General features: G+C 38.1%; 1 protein-coding gene across 2 annotated transcripts in view; it reads right to left on the bottom strand.

Moving 5' to 3' along the window:
- Positions 1-10,622: 10,622 nt before the first annotated feature.
- Positions 10,623-24,617, bottom strand: part of LOC140776294 (branched-chain-amino-acid aminotransferase-like protein 2) — a 42,065-nt gene continuing 28,070 nt past the window's right edge. For both annotated transcript variants that reach the window (XM_073119955.1, XM_073119956.1), the window contains 6 exons: positions 19,400-19,453; positions 19,204-19,287; positions 19,026-19,097; positions 18,703-18,783; positions 11,683-11,718; positions 10,623-11,125 (listed from right to left, as the gene is read on the bottom strand). In XM_073119955.1, coding sequence (XP_072976056.1) covers positions 10,964-11,125; positions 11,683-11,718; positions 18,703-18,783; positions 19,026-19,097; positions 19,204-19,287; positions 19,400-19,453 — 489 coding nt within the window. In that variant the 3' untranslated portion in view covers positions 10,623-10,963. The remainder of the gene's footprint in view (positions 11,126-11,682; positions 11,719-18,702; positions 18,784-19,025; positions 19,098-19,203; positions 19,288-19,399; positions 19,454-24,617) is intronic.

A 24,617-nucleotide genomic window follows, 5' to 3' on the forward strand; every position in this document is an offset into this window, starting at 1 on the left:
CTCCTATAACTCCACAACAGAATGGGATTGTTGAAAGATAAAACCGAGTTGTGCAGGAAATGGCTAGGGTTATGCTTCATGCTAAAAAGGTTACTCAAAGATTTTGGGCAGAGGCGGTCAATACAACGGTATATGTGATAAATCGTGTTTATCTAAGACCAGGTACAAATATGACTGCTTATGAAATCTGGAAAGGTAAGAAACCTAGTGTCAAATATTTTCGAATTTTTGGTAGTAAATGTTATATCTTGCGTGATCGAGAATATTTGACTAAATTTGACACTAGAAGTAGCGAAGGCATCTTCTTGGGGTATTCGAATAATAGTAGAGCCTACAGAGTATTTAATCTTGACACTTCTACTGTTATGGAATCTGCTAATGTTATGATAGATGAATCCTCGACTGACTTAACTGAAGCTACTCCTATTTCTATTTCTGCAGATACATATTACAAAGAAATAGGAAATGAGCTTGATTTGGAAATTGAGAATCAGGACGAGGACAAAGTTGAATTGAACAAAAATGACTACAACGTACCGGAACCATCAGCTAGAGTGAAATCAAATCATCCACTGTCACAAGTGATCGGAGACGTGAATGAACCAATTAAGACAAGGCGACAAATCCAAAGTGAGGTATCATTTACTTGTTATACATCTTCTTTTGAACCTAAAAATGTGAAGGAAGCATTGTTAGACGATTCTTGGGTTAATGCTATGCATGAGGAATTAGAGCAATTTTCTAGGAATGATGTTTGGTATTTAGTTCCTAGACCTAAGAATGTGAACGTCATTGGGACAAAATGGATTTACAAGAATAAGAGTGATGAACATGGCAATATAGTTCGAAATAAAGCCAGACTAGTAGCACAGGGATACACTCAGGTTGAGGATATAGATTTTGATGAGACATTTGCTCTTGTTGCTAGATTAGAGTCTATTCGTATACTACTTGCCATTGCTTGTCATTTAAAATTTAAATTGTTTCAAATGGATGTTAAAAGTGCTTTCTTGAATGGTATCCTGAATGAAGATGTTTATATGGAACAACCTAAGGGTTTCGAAGATCAAAAATTTCCTTCTCATGTTTTTAAATTGAAAAAGGCTCTTTACGGGCTAAAACAAGCTTCAAGAGCTTGGTATGAGAAGTTGACCACCTTTTTAGTGGATGCGGGGTTCACTCGAGGGGGAGTGGACAAGACATTGTTCATTAGACGTGAAAACAAGAGTTTAGTTGTGGCACAAATATATGTGGATGACATTGTTTTCGGGGCGACGAGTCAATTATTAGCTAAGGAGTTTGCTGATCTCATGCACAGTCATTTTGAGATGAGCATAATGGGTGAGTTGAAGTTCTTTTTAGGGCTTCAAATTACTCAATTGGAGAGAGGGATTTTTATCGCTTAAACCAAGTATGCTAAGGATCTTGTGACTAAATTTGGTTTAGAAAATGCAAAACATGCTAGAACTCCTATGAGTACAACTACCAAACTAGGTAAGGACATGTCAGGATAAACTGTTGATCAGATAGTGTATAGGAGCATGATTGGTAGCCTTTTGTACTTAACTGCTAGTAGACCTGACATTGCATTTAGTGTGGTGTGTGTGCTAGGTTTCAGTCTGAACCTAAAGAATCACATTTGTTTGCTGTGAAACGTATCATAAAATATGTCAGTGGCACAGTTGATTTAGGTATCTGGTTTACTTATGACTCGGGCGCTATCATATCGGGATACACGGATTCTGATTGGGCAGGTTCATGTGATGATAGAAAAAGTACTTCAGGTGGATGTTTTTATGTTGGAAACAATCTGATTGCTTGGCACAGCAAGAAACAAAACTCGATATCTTTATCTACTGCGGAGGCCGAGTACATTGCAGTAGGGAGTTGTTGTTCTCAGTTACTATGGATGAAACAGATGGTTAAGGATTATGGCATTGAACAAGATACTATGGTGCTTTATTGTGACAACATCAGTGCTATTAATATATCGAAAAATCCTATTCAACACTAGCGTACAAAACATATTGATATCCAACATCATTTTATACGCGAGTTAGTTGAAGACAAAACAATAGCACTAGAACATGTTGAGACGGAGAAACAGTTGGGTGATTTGTTTACAAAACCTTTGGATTTACAGAGATTTGAGTATCTTCGTACTTCTTTAGGGATTTGTGCTTTGGACTAATTTTATTAGGATTTGAGTTCTTTTTAGTTTGCGAGTTTCTTTCATTTCGTTTTTTTTAGGTTTTCTTTTACTCTGAAATTTTCTTTGGTTTTAGTTTCAGATTTATCGAGAGTTTTTGTCATAAAATAAAATTGATGCACTCCTAGATTCAATAATATACTCTTGACATAAAAATATGATTTTTCTCTTGATTATGAGTGTTTATAGTCAATCTTGTCATCTTGTAGTATATTGTATTAATTTTGATATTGTCACTCCCTCGACTTCTATTATAATGAAACCAAATTTAATGCACGCATAACGTATATGTATTCTTGAGTGAGCATGATATCATGAATTATTTTTTTAAATGGCTCACTATTAACCTTAATTTGCACAGTTTGACCTCATGCTTAGTCATCAAAAATTTGTTCATAAAAGATCAATGAAAAGGGCTACAATGAGTTAGTGTGAAAGCCGTCTTGTTTAGAGTCCAGTTTGACTCAGTACATTATTTGCAAAATTAACAAAAAAAAATGACATATGTGAAATTCTTTTTGCACATTGTTTGATTTGTACTATAAGAAAATGGCTACCTACTCATGTGTGAAAGCCATCATTGCACATATTTGTTTCAGTAAAAAAAAATACAGGAAAAATTCCTGTTGTGTTATGGAGAATAAGTCGAAAAGTGCAAAATTTCAATACTAAGTCGGTTTGACTACTGTGTTGCATCATTGTTTATATAGGAAAGTTTGTTTAAGAAGATTGGTTCATGTTATCTATGCTCATCTTGCATATGCATATCGTTATGATCAATCAAGATTAATTTAATTTTGAGTGATGCATTCGAATCGATTATAATATGCTTTTGATGATTTGATTGATCTGTGTATGACTTATTCCATTTGATTGTCATATTCTATGTTTTGAATATATTTTAAAATTCTAGAAGTGCATCTCCAAAAATATTTTTGATTTTTTTAGTTTTAAAAAAAAATAAAAAATAAAAAAAAGGGCGTTCGAACGCGAATTTTTGAGTTCTTACAAATTTGTGCACTTAGAGTGGGGTGCGTGTAGATGCTTCGGAACCTTCTCTTACTTTGCAGAAACCATTGGATCGGATTACTCTGAAGCGGAGTCAAGCTGACGACCAGTCGTCTCCTCTCAAACCGTCCTCTTCCGCCGTTGGTCGGTCATCGCACCTCGACAGTTCAGATGATAGCCCTGACGATGACTCATCTCCCACTGATGATAGCTCTGCCGATGACTCATCTCCCACTGAGGGGGGGTTACCACAGTACTCGGACCGTTTCGATCAACTTAGTACTCAAGTGTAGGATCTCCATTCAGCGGTGAATGATTTACGTACTGAGCAAGTCCGTCAGGGAACTGTACTTGATTCCGTGTTGACGATTCTTCATCGTCAGTTTCCTCCGAGTTCCTAGTCTTTGGCATTTGTGCCAAAAAGGGGGAGAGTGTCTTAGTGTTTAGGTGTTTAGGTGTGTAAGGGGAGTATAGGCATAGGGGGAGTTTAGTGGAGTTTACTTAATGTTTGAACTTTGCTTTGTCTTTGTGTCGTTGGCATGTGAACTTAACTTGAAGTAATTGTGATAACGTGTGTTTAATCTTTGTCTGTTTAAATTTTTGCTCTTGTGATAACTTGTGTTTTGATTTTTTTATTTCAAGTTATTTTCACTTGATCTTGGATTGGTATATGTTTCTTTGCAGGGATTGATGTGCAAAATATTCTAGACTTGTTGATTGCTCAGTTTGAAGTCTTTGTAATATCTTGTAACCTAGGTGTTTTGTCACAAATTGCCAAAAGGGGAGATTGTTAGGTTTTTATTTATTGGCAATTATGTACAAAATATTCTAAGTGTATTTTTTCATGTATATGAGCTTTTCACAAGTCTAGAATATCTTTGGTGTGAAGAATTGCAAGATCATTGGAGAAAGCCGCGTTCACAAACGCGTTCGAACGCGGGTACTGCGTTTACACAGACAGAGAGCTACATTCACAAACGTGTTCAAACGCGGGCACTGCGTTCACACAGATAGAGAGCCGCGTTCACAAAAGCGTTCGAATGCGGGTACTGCATTCACACAGACCGAGAGCAGCGTTCACAAATGCGTTCGAACGCAACCTGAAGAATTCAAGCTGTCGCGTTCGAACGCACTTGGGCCCGTTCGAACGCACCTGAGATTAAGTCAGGCCGTTCGAACGCACCCGGGCCGCGTTCGAACGCACCTATGAAGTTTGCAATTTATTGGATTTTCGTGAGTACGGATAAGACTCAGATTTGGCTCTATCTTGAAGATCATATATAAGGATTGTGAAACCCTAACTCTAGGGTAGTTGAAGAAGATTATTGAAGGATACTTCTTGAGGCTACATCGGTTCTTCAACGAACAAGGTTCCACTCATCTACAAGAATTTAATCTTTCGTCTTAAGGGCTATCTAGATGAAAGATCAATCTCGAGGGTTACTGAGATTGGACTTCAATCACAAGAAGTAGTGAATCGTGGGTTCTAGCGATCAAGACTGAGAGGAACAAAGTCGTTTGGATTGACGGGTTATTTTGTGAGTCAATCTTGTAACTACTACTATCATAGTGATTGGTTTTGATCCGAGTTTGGATCCGTGGTTTTTTTTCCCGTTTTGGGTTTTTCCACGTTAAAATCTTGGCGTTCATCTCTGCTTTCGTTCTTAATATTTCTTCGGACTTTTACTTAAGCGAATGAGCAATATCATTGCCTAGTGTTTAGATACATATGTGTGTCTAGGGGTTTTTTCATAATACACCATAAATTCATCTTGTACTAAGGATCCAGAAATGAAGCCACAACTAGTATAAGATTGCATTGCTTCCAGTATTTATCAAAACTTTTGCACCATTATTTAATTTGCAACTGAATAGCACATAATTCTTTGAAAAATAAGTTAACTGTTTGATATGAGGTTCCTGAAAGCAATTTAGTTATTGTATGGAAGGGTTTTAAACATTTGCACAACATTGTAACTTTTTCCTATTGCTCATTAGTTGGACAAGCAACAAATTTAATTAGATCAGTACAATTAAGTCTTTTAAATGCATTGTTATAATATATAGCATCTTTAAGCATCAAATAGGTAGAATTCCATCTTATAGATACATCAATTGAAAGAGACTTATTTGTATCTAAATTGCATTCTCTTGCTCATTTGATAAACTCCTCCCATTGCAAAGGTGTATTTTTGAGAATTATAATGATATGACGAATATTCTCCACTACATCTTTTATTTTTTTTCAAACCATCTTGTACAACTAAATTGATAATATGTGTGACACATCTAACATGAAAAAAATATGCTATCACAAATAGATTTAATCATGTATGTCTTCCTTCTAAATGCATGAAAATTATGATTCTTTTCTGAATACTCCAGTCATCATCAATAAAATGCGTTGTAACACACATAGCTCCTATTCTGTCTAGAAGTCCAAAGATCTATGGTAGCACTCATACGACATGAAAGTGAAGCAAACATATATACTTATTTTTGCTCAACATATAGTTTTAAGATCTCTTTTCTAATAGTAATCCGTGACTTTGTTGGAAAAGCTGGCCATAGAGATTTTATAAAGTCAATAAAATACTCATGCTCCATGATAGAGAAAGGATATTCATGAATCACTATTGCCATGATAAGTTTTCTTGGACTTATTTCCTCATTATATTTGTATGATTCTAAAATTCCATCTTCTCCAACTTTTGTGAGATTGAATAACATTTGCCCTCTATCTCTACTATGTTTATTTTTATAATGGTATCTATGTTTGCCAGCTTGGATATTAACAAGCTATGAAGGCATCATGTAAAAATTTATGGGTTAACAATTCAGAGTAAGATCACAACAAGTCAACCTTCAAGGAGCTTCCACCTGAGGCAGACTAGAATCAAGCTATTGACTTAACAAACATACTTATAAGATAAGCTCACACTAACCCATCAATTTTGGATCCAATTCGAGAACTAGCAACCTACAATACATGTATGCTTTTAGCACCCCATATTGTAGGGTACAACACTGAATTATGTTATGTCTAATGCCTGTAACCATAGACAAAGTTCAAATGAAGATTTAAAAACTAAATCTTGATGCAAAACATCCTAATGATTTTAAGAGTTTCAATAGTTGACTAGAGAAGCCTATCTACCCATCATCACAATTCATAATAGGCGCTTCCTTACGGACTGCAGCCTCTTGATCATTATCCTTGACACTACCATTCTCGGATAAAATCTCTCCATTTTTGGCATCCTCACTTGAAGCATCTTCCTTCTTTACCTTACGAGTGTTGCATGTAACCCAACACCTAACTTATTGCTATTGACTTAACAATCAAGCTACAAATATAAATTGCATTAAGTTGGAAGCAACCATACTAGTGGTGAGCCGAAGAATTGATGGTGACGGAAGAGTTGAAGATGGTGATTGGTTGATCGGGTGATGCCGTGATGGTGATGAGGGATTTTGGTAGGCGGCTATTAATTTGGGAAAGTGATGGAGAGAGTTAGGTTAGAATTAGTGAGCTGAGGGTTGGCTAACAGGTTAGAGGTATTTATATTAGTAGTTAATCGGATATTTATTATTCTGATCCGAATCTGAATACATTAGTTATACCTGTATCCGGATTTGGATATTTAACTAAAAGCCTATTCGTATTCGTATCCGGATCCAAATTGGATAGGCTTTTTTCATCCATATCCAATTCGATCCGGATTGGGTAACGAGTCAGTTTGGTCTTAAACCGACCCGTTTTCACCTCTACTCACTACTGATATTCTACAAAGTAACTGGTATACCTTGTACTTGGTTATTAATAATCATACGAAGTGCCCAATTTGCGTTACACAACTCTGTGGAGGTTCAAATTAGGTGGCACAAAATGATCTTGATCATCTTAAACAACCTTTAGTTGTTAATCAATATCCTCATCAGATGTAGAAGCACAATCATCATTTGTTTCTGAACCACGCATAATATCTATTATATATGCGATATTAACTCTACCACTTCGTTCACTTGGGCCTACATTATACTGATCTTCATTACTGTTCAGATGTATTACCAGTTGAAATATCCCAAGGCTCACATTATTAAAACTTGACTGACTTGGACATGCATAATATTGTTTATGATAATTCAGATCAACTGGTGTTTCAAATCTAGGTTGACATTGTTAAAACTTGGTTGACCTAGGTCTGCATAATATTGTTTACAAAAATTCAAATTTACTAGTGGTTGAGATATCACTTGTTCATTAGATTGTATGAGCAAAGTAGTGAATTTCATCAAACCACCATGTACTCTGTCATTTGGCGTAGACTCTATAAATATTCCACCCACCACTTTGTTTAGGCAAAATCAAGCATTGCATCCACACTTTCGTTATCAACAATTAGCATAGTATCGAATTCACGACTAAAGTTGCATATTCTATAATGCAATTCCAAGTTTTATTCACCCTTACTTAGTCCGATGAATATCAATATTTTATCTAATAACTCCTCATATATTGACCTCCTATCCACTCTAACAAGTCTTTTGATTCCACCATCATATTTAACCATTCCAATAACAAGCCATAGACACTTATTTCGGAGTCATAATCTATATGAAAAATAATAAGAAAATCTACCAAATATTTAATTAAAGAACTATGAGGACTTCCTAAAAAAATCAGAATTTATTAAATAGATGAAATTTGGCTTGGCATGATATATTGATACTTAGAATTGGAGAATACATGGTCATATGAACAATCCCAAATATAAAATAATTGTTCCATTTTTCTTGTTTTCTTGGAATCTTCAATGCCTTATGCTTATAGTTAAAGAGAATATCTCTAGGTATATGATAATAATGCCAAAAAGTTATGCAAGTGAAAATGATGACCATAAATTTTTTTATAAGGCTTGTGCTTACGGACTTTCGTGAAAGGCTTCTCAATACTTAAAATAAACTAGGTATGAATTCTCCATTCACCCAAAATGGCCAAAATTGAAGAACATACTGTGTAAAATTGAAAAACATATGGTATAAGATAAATTTTAGGAATTGAAAAATTCACTTTTTAGATTAATATTTAATCATAAGTACCAACAATAGATTTTTTTTTGGAGACTAATTAGCAATTGAAGAATCCCCTTCTTAGGTTACCATTTAACCATATTACATTGAGAGTGTTACGGTCGCTTTTGGTGAAGACTGGATTCTATCTGAATTGATAATTTAGATAGAAATCAGCACGAAAATTGCGAAGGCAACTGGGATCAATCTAACCGTTGGATTGATCTAAGATTTGAATATGTTGTTCCTCTGTGAGTTAGCAATCCAACGTAACCAGAATCACAACCATCAGATAAGTAGATCGAAAGTTACTTATAAAATAATGACCAAAGGTCAAGAGATAGCAGATGGATGTGGAATACGTGGTTAGGGTTATGAAAGATGATTATAGTATGGTGAATGGATTAGCGCTAAGAACTAGATAAGAGGGGAGAAGGGAGCTTCCAGGTATGACTGGTCACTAGAGGGAGGAGAGAGAGGCGGCGGAAGATTAACCTCGGTGTAGACGAGAACTTGGGTTAGATACCAAAGGGGAGAAAAGATAAGGGAGAAGATGACTAAGCCTAGATGAAAACAAATTCCAATATTCAATAATCAATCCAAACATCTAAAAGTCCTAAACAAATCCTATTACAACCCAACTTACTCATCGTGCGTTCGAATGCACACCGATCGCATTAAAACGGCCAAAACACATACTCTGTATGTGCAAATGCAAGATCAGGCGTTCGAATGATCGCGTTCGAACGCCATCCATTTGGGTTAGAACGCACTTGCTAGAAACTATTTTATTTTCCTAAAACATAAATAGAAACTAATACAAATTGAAGCGATTTCACTATGCACCTAAATCAAGAATTGCAACAAATAGAGAGAGCTTTACATTGAGAAAAAAAGAAAGGAAATGCCATGAGAGATAGGGAAGGAAATGCCGCATTGCTTGTCAGCAATTGGCTAGCAACCCATGTGGATTGTGAGATAGAAGGAGATGGCAGCAAGAGAGGGTTAGGTCAACACTAAGATAGAGAGAGAGAGAGAGAGAGCTTACACTGAGAGAGAGGGAAGAAAATATCACACTTCTCGTCAGCAAGCGATCGACAACCCATGGGGACTATGAGGAAGAGAGTTGCTTCGCTTGCTTGGGTGTGAGAGGAAAAAGTTAGAATACCAAGTGTTGTGGGTTGGTTTTTGTATAAGTTAAATCACTCTCTGGGATTGCGATTGTTAAGTCGCATTTTTCAAAAGTGATTTATTTAGCTGCAAAACAAGGCTGTGGGATTTAGTTAATTAATCGCTTTCCCATACAACGATTTATTAATCACTTTCACCTATTAGTTAAAGATGGAACTTAGATGATTAGAAGAATAATAGTCACAGTCTGAGAAAACGACTTTCCTATAGTACTAGTTTAGAAAATAATTTGAACAATAATCTAATTTGGGAAATAAAATTTCCTGCAACAGTATTTTGGTCAAAAACTCATGCAAAGTTAGAACATTAAAAGATATAACACCCAACCCCTAGAAAAGCAAAATTTGTGAATCACGCAAAGTTAGAACATTAAAAGATATAACACCCAACCCCTACCCTAGAAAAGCAAAATTTATGAAGAAGTTGAACCAATAAGGACAAACATTTTTTTTAATAAAGACGAACTCATCCAATGCATGTGTTGTTCTGCTTCTCTACAATTGTGGACAGCCGAAACAGAAACTTACAAGCATGCTTATGGCAAACAAATTGAGGAAGCTTAATTGTGATCATCTTTGACAAAACCAACAAAAATGGCCAGAACCACCAAAAAAATTACCCCTACACACCACAACAAGAGTTTACAGACAAACCCAATCCAAAATTCGACATTTTCCATAGTTAAAATCTAAATTACACCATACATATCTATATTACACTATAATGTAAACATGATTCAACATTTCAGAAAAAAATAAAAATGAAACCTAAACGAGGAGCAAGAAAACTGAGGAGCAACCGGCAAAGGCAACTAGTGCGGACCCAACCCTACTAGGTGAGACCACAAAAGCACAAGCAACCCTAGAGTGGAGACCCAACCCTACTAGGTGAGACCACAAAAGCACAAGCAACCCTAGAGTGGAGATAGAGGAGGACGAGAGCATAATAAAAAAGATTAGGGAGTAGAGGAGGATTTTCCACCAGATCGAAGTAGGAGTATGAAGAAGTACCAGGAATATAAACAACAAGAGAATGAAGCAAAAATGACTAAATGGCCCCTCTTATACTGAGTAAATTGCTGAAGTGGTAAACAATTTAGCAAAAGATGCTGATCCGGAAAGCAGTTTACCAAAATCTGGTTCATCAATCTGAACAAAACTCATCCAGCTGCGGCTCAATTTAATTGTTCTTTTGCTTCAGTTCAGTTCATCAATCTAAAAATTTGCCAGTTAGCACTCTACAAACAAGTTAACCTAAATTGTTCCCAATAAATTCTACCTCCAGTGAGGACTAACATAATGATATTGGTTTATCACAAACAGAAGCCATCTCTATTTGGTGATTACATTACCATGCCATGCCCACAAGAGTCCAGGTACTAAGTATGAACAACAATGTAGTATTTTTTCTTTATAAAACTGTTATGTTTACAGTAGCCTACATAGATTACTTCTGTAATCTGCAAGAGCACCGATCATGTTATTAGTTATTTTTAGCACCAGTTGAAGAAGTGTAGTAAGACTCTCCATTCATGGGTATTGGCACCCCTGATTCTGCAGTCAGAACTTTGTAGGCATTTTGGATTCTTCTAGTCACGGGACCAACTTCTCCATTGCCAATCAGGCGTCCATCAATCATTACAACCTGTACAACGCAAAGCAGGATAACTATGTTTTAGTAGGGGTGAATATTGATGGGAAATTATTCCTCACCTGGCTTCAATATATAAATTTTACTAGATATGGACATTTTACTGGTCCATCAAAGTTCTGATTCATATTTTTATCCAGCTAGTATTATTTGGATAATGATATAGTTAAAAAAATTCATCCGAATCTATATCAGATCAGATATTTGTCAATTGTCAGTTTCCAAACATGGGCATCGGGATATGGTTGACTCCTTTTCACTGTTGATAGGTTATCCTTTTTGCCTTTTCATTCTCTTATCGTGCTTGGTTTGGACAAAAGAAAATGATGTATGAACAACCATGTGCATTCAACATAATTGAAAAGTACAAAGACAAGAGTGAGATCAGAAATGAATAGATCTATTTTGTACCTTTCAAGTTAATTCCTTTTCTATTTTTAATATGCTAGGGAGTTAACTAATACCACATTTATCTATGTATGCAGGAATAAAATCTGTATAAATAATATTGAAAATTGATTTTAAGGCACTACAATTTGTAGAGGACTCACTGGTGTAAGCTCACCCATTGTTCCAGTTGTCCACACCTGCATATGAATATGCACATCATCAGGGAGATTTCAGCATGCAAATACTCACTATTATCTATGTTAGAAAGTACTCAGATAAGACAGGGATAGTAATTGCTTTAACACAACTTTACACTAGATAGAGATCAATGGAGGAAAAGGATCCATACAAGTAACACCAAATAGTTGACTACAGCTATGGTGTTGTCACAGATTAATTGTCTCGTACCGGAAAAACATAGATTTGGAGGTTAGCCATCACATTCTTAACAATTAGTATTGCTACCATGCTTAGTTTCTATAAGGATTTCAGCTATTGTCACACACCCCTTACTGCTGACACTCCATTTACTATAGTGTTAGTAGTGGAACTGTGACATCCTTCAGCCCACCAAGGTTGTCACTAGTACGTCAGTCATGTATTAAGAATTATTACTCTATCTAATGTAATTCAGGTGAGCTTTGGAGAATAGCTCCAATGGACATAATAGTGTTACTTTTCATAATGCATGTGTTCTGCAAGAATTTATACATAGCTAGCTGTAGGATAGCCTTACATACCAGCAACATTACCATCACAGGATTGTATCACTTTGATGCTATGGCTGGGGCATTTGTCATGCCAACGGATAGCATTCTACAGCTAAACTGGCATCTCTATGGAACTTTTGATATCCTTTCTATGTAGATTCATGAAAATAAATTGAGTAGATGGTTTTACAAAAAAGAAAAAAAAAGAAAAATCTATATTATTGCGTGCTATTCCATTCATTAAGACTGTAACACCCTAATTTCTAAAAAAAAAAAAAAATCCCGTCACGCACGCGCCGTACCTACCCCCCCGCGTCCTCTCTTCTCCTTCTTCTTCCCTTTCCCTTGCCGTGCACGCTACCCCTCCCCCCACCTCCATTAATCCCCATCTTCCCCTCCTTGACCGCGCCATTTCTCCACCTCACTACCTCTCTCCATCTCCTTCTCGTGGGTTACCGACGCCAGAGCCGCCGAGCTTGCCGACCAACCCCCCCCCCCCGCCCCCCGCCCCCCGCCCCCCCCCCCCGCCCCCCCCTCTTTCGATAAGCCCTCCTCCCCTTTTTCCTTTTTCTCCCCTATTACTTTCCCTCCTCGGCCTCGTGCTGTGCCGCCGGCACCGTCAGCCTCGTGCTGTGCCGCCGGCACCGTCAGCCTCGTGCTGTGCCACGGGCACCGTCGGCCTCATGCCGTGCCGCCAGCGTCCCAGCCCCTCGGGCTTTCCGCTCTCCTTTCGTCTCCTCCCTCGGAAGAGAAATACCGAGGGAGGGAGGGAGGGAGGGAGGGGGTCGAGGGTTCTTTAACCCCCCACACTCCCCTTAGTGGGCTGTGGTCATACCGCAGCCCACTGAGCCCCTTGGTGGGCTACGGTCAGACCGCAGCCCACGGGCCCTCCCTGGTGGGCTGCAGTCCAATTGCAGCTCACCAAGGCCCCCCTTTGCCTATTGGGTTAGGTTTGAGCTTAACCCAATACCTCTAGCCTAGCCTTTTTGGGACCATTTGGGCTTTATAACCCCGTTTATCTATTTCCACCAGATTTAATTAGTCTAACCCCGTAATGACAATTTAGTATCATGTGAATTTTAGGATAACATAGGACTCGCCCTAGGAGACCCTTAACTCATGTATTTGCCAAACATAAATGCTCTAATAAGATAATTAATTTTATTAGTTCGCTAATCTTACTTATGGCATTACTTGCGTGAATTAATAGGATTGACACAGCGTGAGGAGGATTTTGGGATTCCGGAGGAGCCGGCTAGCTGACGACTGCGGAGACCCCCCAAGCGAGTAGAATTATACAAATCTAGAATAACATAATTACAGTCATTATACCTGTCATGACACTGTAGGAAATGTCGGTATTAATGTATGCATTTAGTACACCATGTTATATCTTTACATATGCAGTTATTGATAACTTGCTCATCATAATATTATGAGAATGTTAATGTAGCATAAGCATTAGTGTGATAATGCTCTACATGTATCCTGTATGGTATACCCTTACATAGATGTATATTTGTTGTGAATATAGAATGTAACAATCATGATGACTATGACATGCTTTATACACTTATAGACACTGCACCACTTCCACCTATCATTAGTAGTTGGATTCTAACTAGGCAGTACCCTTACTCACTCAGCCCAGGGTTAAGGGTAGAGTGTATTTTATATGACTATACTATTAGTGGCCTAGATCGGGAGCCTGTGTGGCATTCAGGTAGTTATACTGCATAGTCAGGACTAGATTATGATGATAGAAGAACATGATTGTGAGGTGGGGATATAACTCTAGCGGTACCTGACGACGCAGGGTTAGGGCGTCTGTTGATGAGCCGAGGGCTTCCGATTCTCCCGCTGAGGGCAGTGATGATTTAAAGAGAGTGAGATATGGGCTTACGACTGGGGTCCTTAGTCTGATGGCCACAGACAACCGGTCACTTGTAGTGTCGCCATACACGTGTAGGTAGCAGTACCGCTAGATGTGTATATATCCACCCTCGATGTATGAGATGATTGTTTCTTGAGAGTATTTATCCTGTGTGGTGAATAGCTCGATGAGCGATGATGAGTATGATTAATGCTTTGGTAGGCATAAGATGACTAAACGGCTCTTTTATTGCTATACATAACATGTAAACACTATGATTAAGATGCGTACGAATAAGAGATTGTATCAAGCTTTATATCTGCGTGGACTTATCGTGATACGTTTAGGAACTAGCATGTTCCAGGATAGTGACTGGTAATCTTTATCAATTGCATTGATTTAGTAATTTATGATAAATCATTTCAACAAGCATATTATTATTGTTAGCAAATATAGGCATACATTGGATATACACATATGATTTCATTATTTTAGATTGTATGGATCCTACTCGCTGGGCTGTAAGCTCACCACCTCGTGGTGGCATTATTTCAGAGCTAGAGGACGCAGGTGCGGGTAGCGAGGAGTAGATACCTTTTCCTTTTCAGTATGTTTATTAGTTGTATTAAGCCCCTGTGAGGGCGTTATGATGAATGATGTATTTTGGACTTAGCATTGTATTTTTGATGTGTATTTAAAAGGCTTATTGTGGCCTGTGGAACTTGTATCCGGACTCTTATGGTTGAGTTTAATTATGGTGAATTTGTGTTGTTGTGTGTCTTGTGAAATCCTTGTACTGACAGGTCATGTGATGCACCGCGTGGAGGGATTTACCCACGCGGTTTACACGTGTATTTGGAGGTTGGGTGTTTCAAAGACTGTCTTCTGCCTACAGGCTACTCATCACAAAGATACAGTCTGTCCTAATTACCCAAAACTATAAATCAATTCTACCTCATGCACTGGGACGCATTGTCTTTGGAAACTTTTCCAAATTGATGTAAAAATAGGAGTAATTCGGTCCTACAATTTCACCCTAAATTTAGAGAATTTTTTTTTTTCAAATTTTAGGTAAAAGGGGCATCCAATGAATGCTATTATGGATCTAGGATGCTGGGGATGGAAAGAACAAACTGGATAAAAATCTTCTTTCACTAATTTGACCCAAAATTCACTACAACTTTCAAGGAACATGTACAAGATGACCAACTAAAGAGTAGACATAAAAGATATACTCTTCTAAGTTTACAATTTCACATGTCAAGCCTATTTTTTTATATTTGTTCTGATCGCTAGTAAAAACTAGAAAAGTTGCGCATAGCCCAAATAGTTGGTATCTCCATCCAGCTTGAAGATCCAGCTAAAGTGGCCAACCTTCTTCGTCTATACAAGGAGAAAGGAAAGTTGAAGGATTAAACTTTCCTGTTTTGGATTCAATTTTTTGGGGTTTTTTAATGAAAATTGCATTTTGAAATGTAAGGTGCCTTGGCTCTTTTGTTAAGCATAGGCATGTGCGTGAGCCAGTTACTTCTAGTGAATGTGATGTCATCTGCATCTAGGAGTCCAAAACCACTAATCCTAGCCTAAAGACTATTAGGGCCCTTCTATCAACTCTTGGGCCTAGATCAATGCCATTGATGCATCGAGTGGGATCATCATGGGCTAAAACTCCTCTAAATCTGGCATGAGATATCTGGGCATCTTCTCTCTGTCTACCACTCTCTAGAATTGCACCATTGGTAGTTCCCTTTTCTTAATCAATGTTTATGGCCCATGGCCTCTAACCAAAAAGTAGTCTTATTGGTTAGAGCTATCCTATTCTATTTCATCTTTTGACAGCAACTATTGCATTTTTGGGAACTTCAATGCTATTAGGTTCCTCTAGGAACATTCCAACAGCTTGGCCAATGTGACTGACCTTGCCTCCTTTACAGACTTCATTCAGGCTAATGACCTCACCGATTGCCCCTTGAAAGGGAAAACTTCACCTGGCACAACCACCAATCAGTAGCCACTCTTTCCAAGCTAGACAAAGCTTTGATTTCTAAGGCTTGGGACCTCTCTTCCCCAATTCCTATTGTGAGGCCCCGACTTGCCTAATCTTTGATCATGTGCAAATCTTCCTTAGATTGCCGTGTTCTGAAGATCTCCTAAGGTCTTTCACTTTAAGAAGGTTTGGCTGCAACACTAGAGCTTCTCCAACTTCATCCTTGTGTGGTGGTTTGAGGCTCTGTCCGCATCAAATGCTACAACATAGTTTCTGCTCAAGCACAGGTTAATTTGTGCAAAAATCAAGAGCTGGTGCATATTTGACTTTCACGACATCCGAAAAATTAAAGTTGACCTCTTAGTTAGCATCCTTGCCCTTGACTAGCTAGAGGATCTCTCTCCCCTCTCTCCTGCAGACCGTTAAAGGTCTTCTCGCATCCAATCACTCAACTAGATTCTACTTTAGGCTGAGATCTTGTGGAGATAGCACTCCCGTCAACTATGACTCTTAGAGAGGGAAGAAAATACCAATTATGACTCTCGTCAACTATAACTCCCGACAATTGGTAATTAGACCACGCAAAAAGTCTACCCTTGATAGGGCAGGTGAGAAGACTGTGAGAGCTGCTAAAATTATTGAAGGCTGCAAAGTTGTTGGACCTCTCGTGGTAGAAATGAATGACATTGAAATCGCCTATAAATGTAGAAGACATCCTCTGCTATCGAGATTGTGGAAGCGTGCTTGGCCTAGAAGGTGGTCTTTAGATCTGAGCTCGTGGGACCATAGACGTTGATGACCGAGAAGGGAAGACTAGAGTAGCTATCTTGGAGGGAAACAAGGATGGAGTAAGCACCCAAGTGGTGAGGAACCCTAATGGAAAAACACAAAAAGTTCCAGCCGGTGAGGAGTCCTCTAAAGGAGCTGGACGCACTAATTGAAACCCAAGAGTCCAAGGTGTTTCCATCATGGATCCTAATTTCAGCCGTAGCCGATCTCGATCCTGCCCGAGACGGGTACGGGTAAGAGAAAAAGAGGGGGAAGAGACAAAGGGAAATAGAGAGAAAGAGAGGGAAAGAAAGAGAAAGAGAGAAAGAGAGAGAAAGAGAAGGATTGGGCTTGAACCATGGGTCTCCTTGAGTAGGTGTAGATGTGGCTATTGTCCCCATCCTAAGGTGTAGGCCAGGTATATTGAAGGGAACATCGGATGAGGGGCCCATGCTACTGTCCAATCGGGAAGTTTCTTCAGACGTCAGCAATAGGATGAGAGGAGAGAGGCGTGGGGGCCAAGTCAATGAGAGCGGCCCAGCAGAGCATTTCCAGCAACTGAGCTCGACCATGCTGGCTATGGTGCACAAGACTGCCTTGATCGATGCCCTGCTTTGTAATGGCAATGCTGGACCAGAGGAGAGCCTCATAATCATGGCCTATACCACTTTTATCTTTAATTTGTTGTATACTCTTACATGTTTTCTGAATTTAAAATAGCAAATATATATGTTTACCATGGACAGTCACACAAGCTTACCTGCAACTAGTGTGTATGGACTGTGGTGCCTGGCTGGTCACATACCATAACCACTTTATTGAACTTAGTGCAGTTTTGCTTAGGTAAACTCTTGATGACAAGTGTTGTTAAGTATTAACAACTCAACCTTTGCAATTCAATCTTAACTAAAAATTAAATTTTGAATTCTTGAGTAAGATTTAAGCAATCATAATTTCTCATGATCCTTGTAATTAAATTTTGTGAATAGAAAAAAATCAAAATCCTTAGGTCCAAAATGTTTAGGTTTATCCACTTCCCTGATATAAAGTTCAGTTTAAACTTTAAAGTTCCAATAGTCATAATTCGCAACTCAGCAACAAACTAGATTTAAGCTCAATTGTACAGCAAACGATGCTCTACTGCTTTGGAACATTCTTCCAAAACAATACTTCAGTTTCCCAATATTTGTCCTACGGAACTGAGAAACAGATGTCTTGGTTAGAAGGGCAATAAATATAACAATAACAGTCCAATATGTCCATCTACATTTATCCACATGGAGCAAAGTCCAGACATGCATACTGTACTTCTCTGCATTAGAAGGGTATTATACTTTTATGTGTCAAACATAACAATTATCAGATTAGACCTCACAATCTTCTTCTTTCCAAGAGTTACCTTATAATATTCTCTATTTCTTCTTCCAGGTCAATTAATCTACCTTTACACTATCTAACTATACAATGTAAATCAGTGCCTAGACCCTTACTTTTCCTTTATTCTACCTCCCTTTTGTTTATTGTGTCCTAACAGTCGAAATTCTATATTCTTATGTTCTTTTCAAACAAAATCTATCTCTATTCATTCCATAATTGCAGGTTCATCTCATCATTCTCATGTTGAGACAATAGAAAATATCTCAGGTCATAACTCCAGAAACATTAGCAAAGTAATACTTTGAAAGGGCAAACAATAAAATATATAGCATTATGTATCTTGCTTACAAGCTGCACAAGCAGTAGACATTGTCAAAGTGTGATTTTCAGTTGCTTCAATGAAATAAGCAAAAAGCAAGTATCAGTGACTAAGCATTGAATCTCCCTAGATCAACATTTTGCATACCTCATCTGCAGTATGGAACTCAGATAGACTAATACGCCTCTCATGTAGTACCAGTTTCTCTTTCACCACTAGATTCATAACCTATGATTTCAATGAAGATCTGCAATCAATTGACTTTCAGGAGAACAAAAAAAGTTCAGAAGAGGGCCTTTGCCACAAACATTTTAATGACTAAATCTTTTCAAGCTATGAAAGCCATGTGACACTTATTTGGTACAACTAGTGTGTTGCAGACCTTGTTATCATTTCCATATGGCTAAGTCTGAGTAGGCTACGAGTCTCCTAACTCCAAGGAAGTTAAATATCAGTGTAATTATACTTACAGTTGCACGAGTTATGCCTGGAAGGCAGTAGTCTGCATGAGGTGTGTGTATATGCCCCTTTTTGACCAAGAACTGCAGAATTGTCAATTTGCATAACTAGAGTTGTGAGTAATCCCAAAATTTACTTTCTTCATTATTATAACAGTGTCTCTGAATTCCTAACATAACATCCTCTTACAATGTTGGTTGCATTAGTTTCCGATACAAAACCGTCTTGGTCTAGCATGATTGCATCATCTGCCTTCGCAAGGTTTCCTTCTATCTGTAATAATTAGAAAGTCGCAACATTAGAAAATAAAAAGATAGAGTAAATGTAACATAGTTAACTTATTTCAAGAATTATTAGTAGTTAAGTACACATCTAAGAGGCGAACCTTTGCCAAGATGTTGTTGATGAGATTGTTGTGATGAATCTTGGAATCTATGCTCTGAAAAAAAGATAAAGGACAAACTAGTTGATTTTTCTACCGAGAAAAGATATTACAGAATAGATAAGTGTATTCAACATATTGTCAAAAGAAGATACAAAAAAAGATCAACTATTTAACTTTCTTAGTGTTCACTTTAACTTTAAGAGGGTGGTTAGGTGTACAAGATCAATTTGTCGGATGAGCAATTTCATCCAATTGACTATGAATAATATAGGTGGATTCAATGACAACATATTTGACAAAAGTGTGGCTAATTGGCTTGCATGCCCATGTCCATGAAGTGAATAGGGGCCTATTCACCCAAGGGCCAAGGGCTGCCACTTGCCCTCTCCATTAACAGTAGCCAGCAGCTCCACCTCACCCACCACCCAACCGACTCTCTCTCTCTAGCGAAATCCATTTCCACTGAGCATTTGAAAAGGTTTTCATGTGAAAAATAAATAATTAAGTCCTGGAATGATCTCAATAGACATAGCCAAAAAATTAAAGCAATCAAACCTTCCCTCCCTTACACTTATTCTTGTTTTGTCTTTCTCCATTCTTCTCTCTCTCTCGTATCTTCTTCCTTCCCTTTAAATATGCTCTCTTCTCTCCCTCACTGCACTCATTGGAGCAAGTCATTCATCTCTAGGTTGGCGGCAGCTAGGCCTCCCTCTTTCTCTTTCTCTCCTTCTCTCCCTCCTTTCCCTTCCTCTCTCTCTCCTCTTACTCAGCACAACATTGTTGAGCTTGACCCAGCCAGAGGGAAGGCAATTGCATCACACTCTTCTTTTACCTAATTTCTTTTATTGATTTATTTTCCTTCTTTAAATTTCTTTACTCCATTTCGTTGTTAGCCTGCGAAGCATGGATACGGATACAAGATACAGAGATACGATGATAGGGATACGGTGATACGATCAATTCTTAAAAGTAGGATATGGATGTGGCATAGATATGCCAATAAATAAATAATATATTTTCAATCTATTGTCAACCAATATAACACATGGTAAAAATAATAACATCCCAGAAATGATAACATAAGAGGAAATATAGCTATCAATTTCATAGCTACAAACCTAAAACACTAGAATAATTTTATAACAGAAACTAATATGAAATTCAAATTGTTATTGAAAGTTGAAACATATCCGAGAAATTAAAAATTAATTTTTCAAATTTGGATACTCCTCCAGCCATATCCGATACGTATCAGGTCATATCAGTTGGAAACTAAAAATTAATGCATTATGTTTAGATGTACACATGTTAATTATCCCCAATTAAGTTAAGACTCATGATAAGGGTAAATATGAGTAATAAATGTCAATCTATGTAAGATTTATGATTTATGATATTCCCCATCTTGATGTATAAAAAAAAAATATATATATATATATAAAATTATCATAAAGCATTACTTAATATATAGTATATCTAATCTTTAACTTACATTCAAGGATTGTCATGCTGACCAGTCTTTACATGTATAATCCAACGAGATATGGATGGAGGATCCAAACAATCACTATTCAAAGCCATCAAATATATAGGATATGTGAATTTCATTATATCTGGCTGCAAATATTATATTACTTAATTACTATAGAGACTGTTGTTCATTTAGTTTTGTATGATGATATTACATTATATGTTGTGAAAATTGGCATTATATGTTTTATTCATATGCAATTCCAGCACAAGTTTTTAACCTCCTCTCACTTATGATAAGGTTTAATCACTGAGAATTAGGCTCACTCGACCACCAAGTGGAGGAGCAGGACAGAGAGGCCAGTCACGAGGATGCAATGCTAGGTGACGTGTACAAGAGCATTTTTCAATTGGATGTACACATTAGTAGACATAATGTGATAGTGTGTGACAGTTTATGTATTTCTAGTGTTGTATGAGGTTGTAATAAAACAGGTAGGGATGTGTTTTTGATGTAGTGGACTGGACGAATTTTCTTCCTCCTTAAATCATACATGTTGCGCTTGCAATAAAAATCATTGGCCTAAGAATTCCATCAATACCTGCATTCACTACATTAAAGGTTGTTTCAATGCTCAATTAATCTCTTACCTACATGTATGTTATACTTATAGGCTTATAGCAACTCTACACTACTGCACGAGTTCGCCTTTAACAATACCACAAAATACAAAGTGCTGGATGGATCTCGAACCAACTCAACAACAGCCAATCCAGAGGGACATACCAGTATAAGATATAATACATATCAGACTGTACTCAGACATCAAAAGTATAACAAAAGAAGAGAGATGTACTTCAGAGTTCAGTCTCTTTATATGAGTATTAAGGGCTTACATAATGAGATCTTGCTTTTCTAAACCAATAGTGTAAGACAATTATGTGTACTTCAGAGTTCAGTCTTTTTATATGAGTATTAAGGGCTTACATAATGAGATCTTGCTTTTCTAGACCAAATAATGTAAAATATTATACCTTACTTTACCAAGAGAATTAAGAAAATATGATACATCTAGGTAAGAATTCGATGCTTTTCTAGACTAAGTTCAGTGCTTCTAGGCAATGATGGCCGTGCCAGTGGCATGTGCCGTGCCATGTCACCATCGGCACGGCACGTGCCGGTCGACACGAGGCGTGCCGAGCGGCACACTTCGGCACGCCCCGCCGTGCCAATGGCACATCCCTGCGTGCCAATGGCACGCCTCTATGTGCAACTGGCACGTATTTAAAATATTTTTAATAAATTTTTTAGGATATTTAAAGATGTTTTTCGGTATTCGATACACCAATTTTTAGTTTTAAGTTTAAATATATATAAAAGTTTAAAACCTATATTATAGTGTTTTATCTTTAGAGTATTTTTGTAAATGACATATTTATTAAAGATAAAGTAATAGTTAAATATAAATATTATTCAACACATACTATAATTGAAGACATTCATTAAAACTAATGTTAATGATTGAACACTTCATAATATAATTGAACGCATAATATTAATTAATAATAGTTTAATAATTAAAATTAATATTTAGCTGAACATAAAATGACGAAGAGAATCAAATACTTTATTTGTCGGTATAAGAATAACACAAGAATGTTGCATTAAATATTATCAATATTTTTCAAAACTCATTTACTGATAGTATTACTCGTTGTAACGTTTCACATGGCCTTCATACAAATAGAAATTTTATAATTCTCCTATGATATGATATAATATGAATATTGAACATACACGGGAATGAACGGCACCGACACAGGCACAGACACACCATAAGCATATGTAGCTGGTAGATATAGAGTATAATACTGGTGTTTTAGCTCTAGTGGGTGTAATTGATATGATGGTAATTATGATGAACTCACATCATCCTGTGGGTGCACCTCTCCTAAGGTCCTGCTAACTACAAACTCAAGTCCTCTGTAAAAAGAATACCTCTCTGAGAATGTTGTATAATAGGGACGTATGTATCTTCTCTATTATCATTGCCGTCAAACTGAGTTTCGTTATTATCATCATCACCATCACCATCATCATCATTATCATTTCTAGTCTCATTATCATTAATTTTATATAAGCCTTCTAAATGATCAATTGATCAGTTGATTTGATAATGACTGATGAAAATAAATAAAAAAATTAAAAAAAATGGCTCCACATGACACAATGACTGGCACGGGACTGTGCCGAATGGCACACAGCCATGCCAACCCGGCACGGCTCGGCATGGGTCGGCACGGGGGTAGGGGTGTAAACGAGCCGAGCCTGAGCGAGCCGGCTCTGGCTCAGACTCGGCTCGAAATTAGTTTCGAGCCTCACAATGTTGCTTAGGCTCGGCTCAGCTCAACCCGAGCCGAGCTCGAGCTGAGCCTAACCGAGCCCGAGCCGAGCGCGAGCAAAGCTCGAGCTTGATTAGAGGATGAGGCGGTGGCGACGTGGGCAGTTGCGACGTGGGCGGTGACGATGTGGGCGGTGGCGACATGGACAGCGGCTTGCCGAAGGAGTCGAAGACGGATGGAGGAGGCCGACGACGGAGGAGGAGGCCGACGACGGAGGAGGAGGAGGAGGAGGCCAACGATGGAGGAGGAGTTGGAGGAGGCCGACGGAGAGGAAGGTGTGGCGCCGTGGTGGTGGCTTGCCGTCGTTGCTGATGGAAACCGACGGGGAGGGAAGAGTGAAGGTGATCGGGTGGATGAGGGTGAGAGTGAAGGTGAGGGTGGGGGAATTGATGATGGGAAAGGTGATGTGATGGGAAAGGTGAAGTAATTAATAAGGGTGGGGTAGGTGAGGGTAGGTGAGGGTGGGGTAGGTGAGGATGATGAATGTTGGGATAGTTACGGGTGAGAATGAGTTAGTGAGGGACACGTGGCAATATTTCCTTATACCACGTGTCCTTAGTCATAGGGACTCAGGCTATCGAGCCTATCGAGCCGAGCCTGAGCGAGCCGGCTCCAGCTCAGGCTCGGCTCGATATTAATTTCGAGCCTATTATAATGGCTCGGGCTCGGCTCAGCTCTGATCGAGCCGAGCCGGACTCGAGCTTCATCCGAGCCGAGCCCGAGCCGAGCCCGAGCTGCTCGTCAAGCCTGACAGCCCTACACGGGGGTGTGCCACTGGTACACCCCGTGCCATCCATGCTTCTAGGTAACAATTATAACTTAAAAAAAGTTTGATGCTTTTCTGGACAAGAATTTAAGAAATTATACCTTACTTTGACCTAAGTTAACATATGAAAAACCTAATGATCTAACACTCAGTTACTTTATTGTGATTATCAAAATGATGAGTTAAAGATGGACTAATATAATCCTAGTTCTTCAAAACCCTGATAAGAGTGAGCTCGCATAGTTACGGGCTGGAATCTTTCTCCTTATCTGGGCAGCCTATCAAGGAAACATCACACTGTAACTCGTTAACCAAAGCCAGAAAATAAAAGCAATCTAAGTGTTCCAGATGGATGAGAGAGAAGATAATAAAAGGACAACATACCATTCTCCTGTGTTTGAGGGAACAGAATAAACCTAAAAGATCAATCACTAAGCAAAATAGTTGTGCAAATTCACCTTTTCTTCACTATTTCCTATTGTATATTATTATCTGCTGATATTTAAAGCCTCAGTTGTTCCTGTTCATCTCATCAAAATTTAATTTTTATTTCCATGGCAGACAACAGGATTGATGATT

This window comes from Typha angustifolia, chromosome 14 (genome assembly GCF_048772165.1).
Source record: "Typha angustifolia cultivar Huaian chromosome 14, ASM4877216v1, whole genome shotgun sequence".
Lineage (NCBI taxonomy): Eukaryota > Viridiplantae > Streptophyta > Magnoliopsida > Poales > Typhaceae > Typha > Typha angustifolia.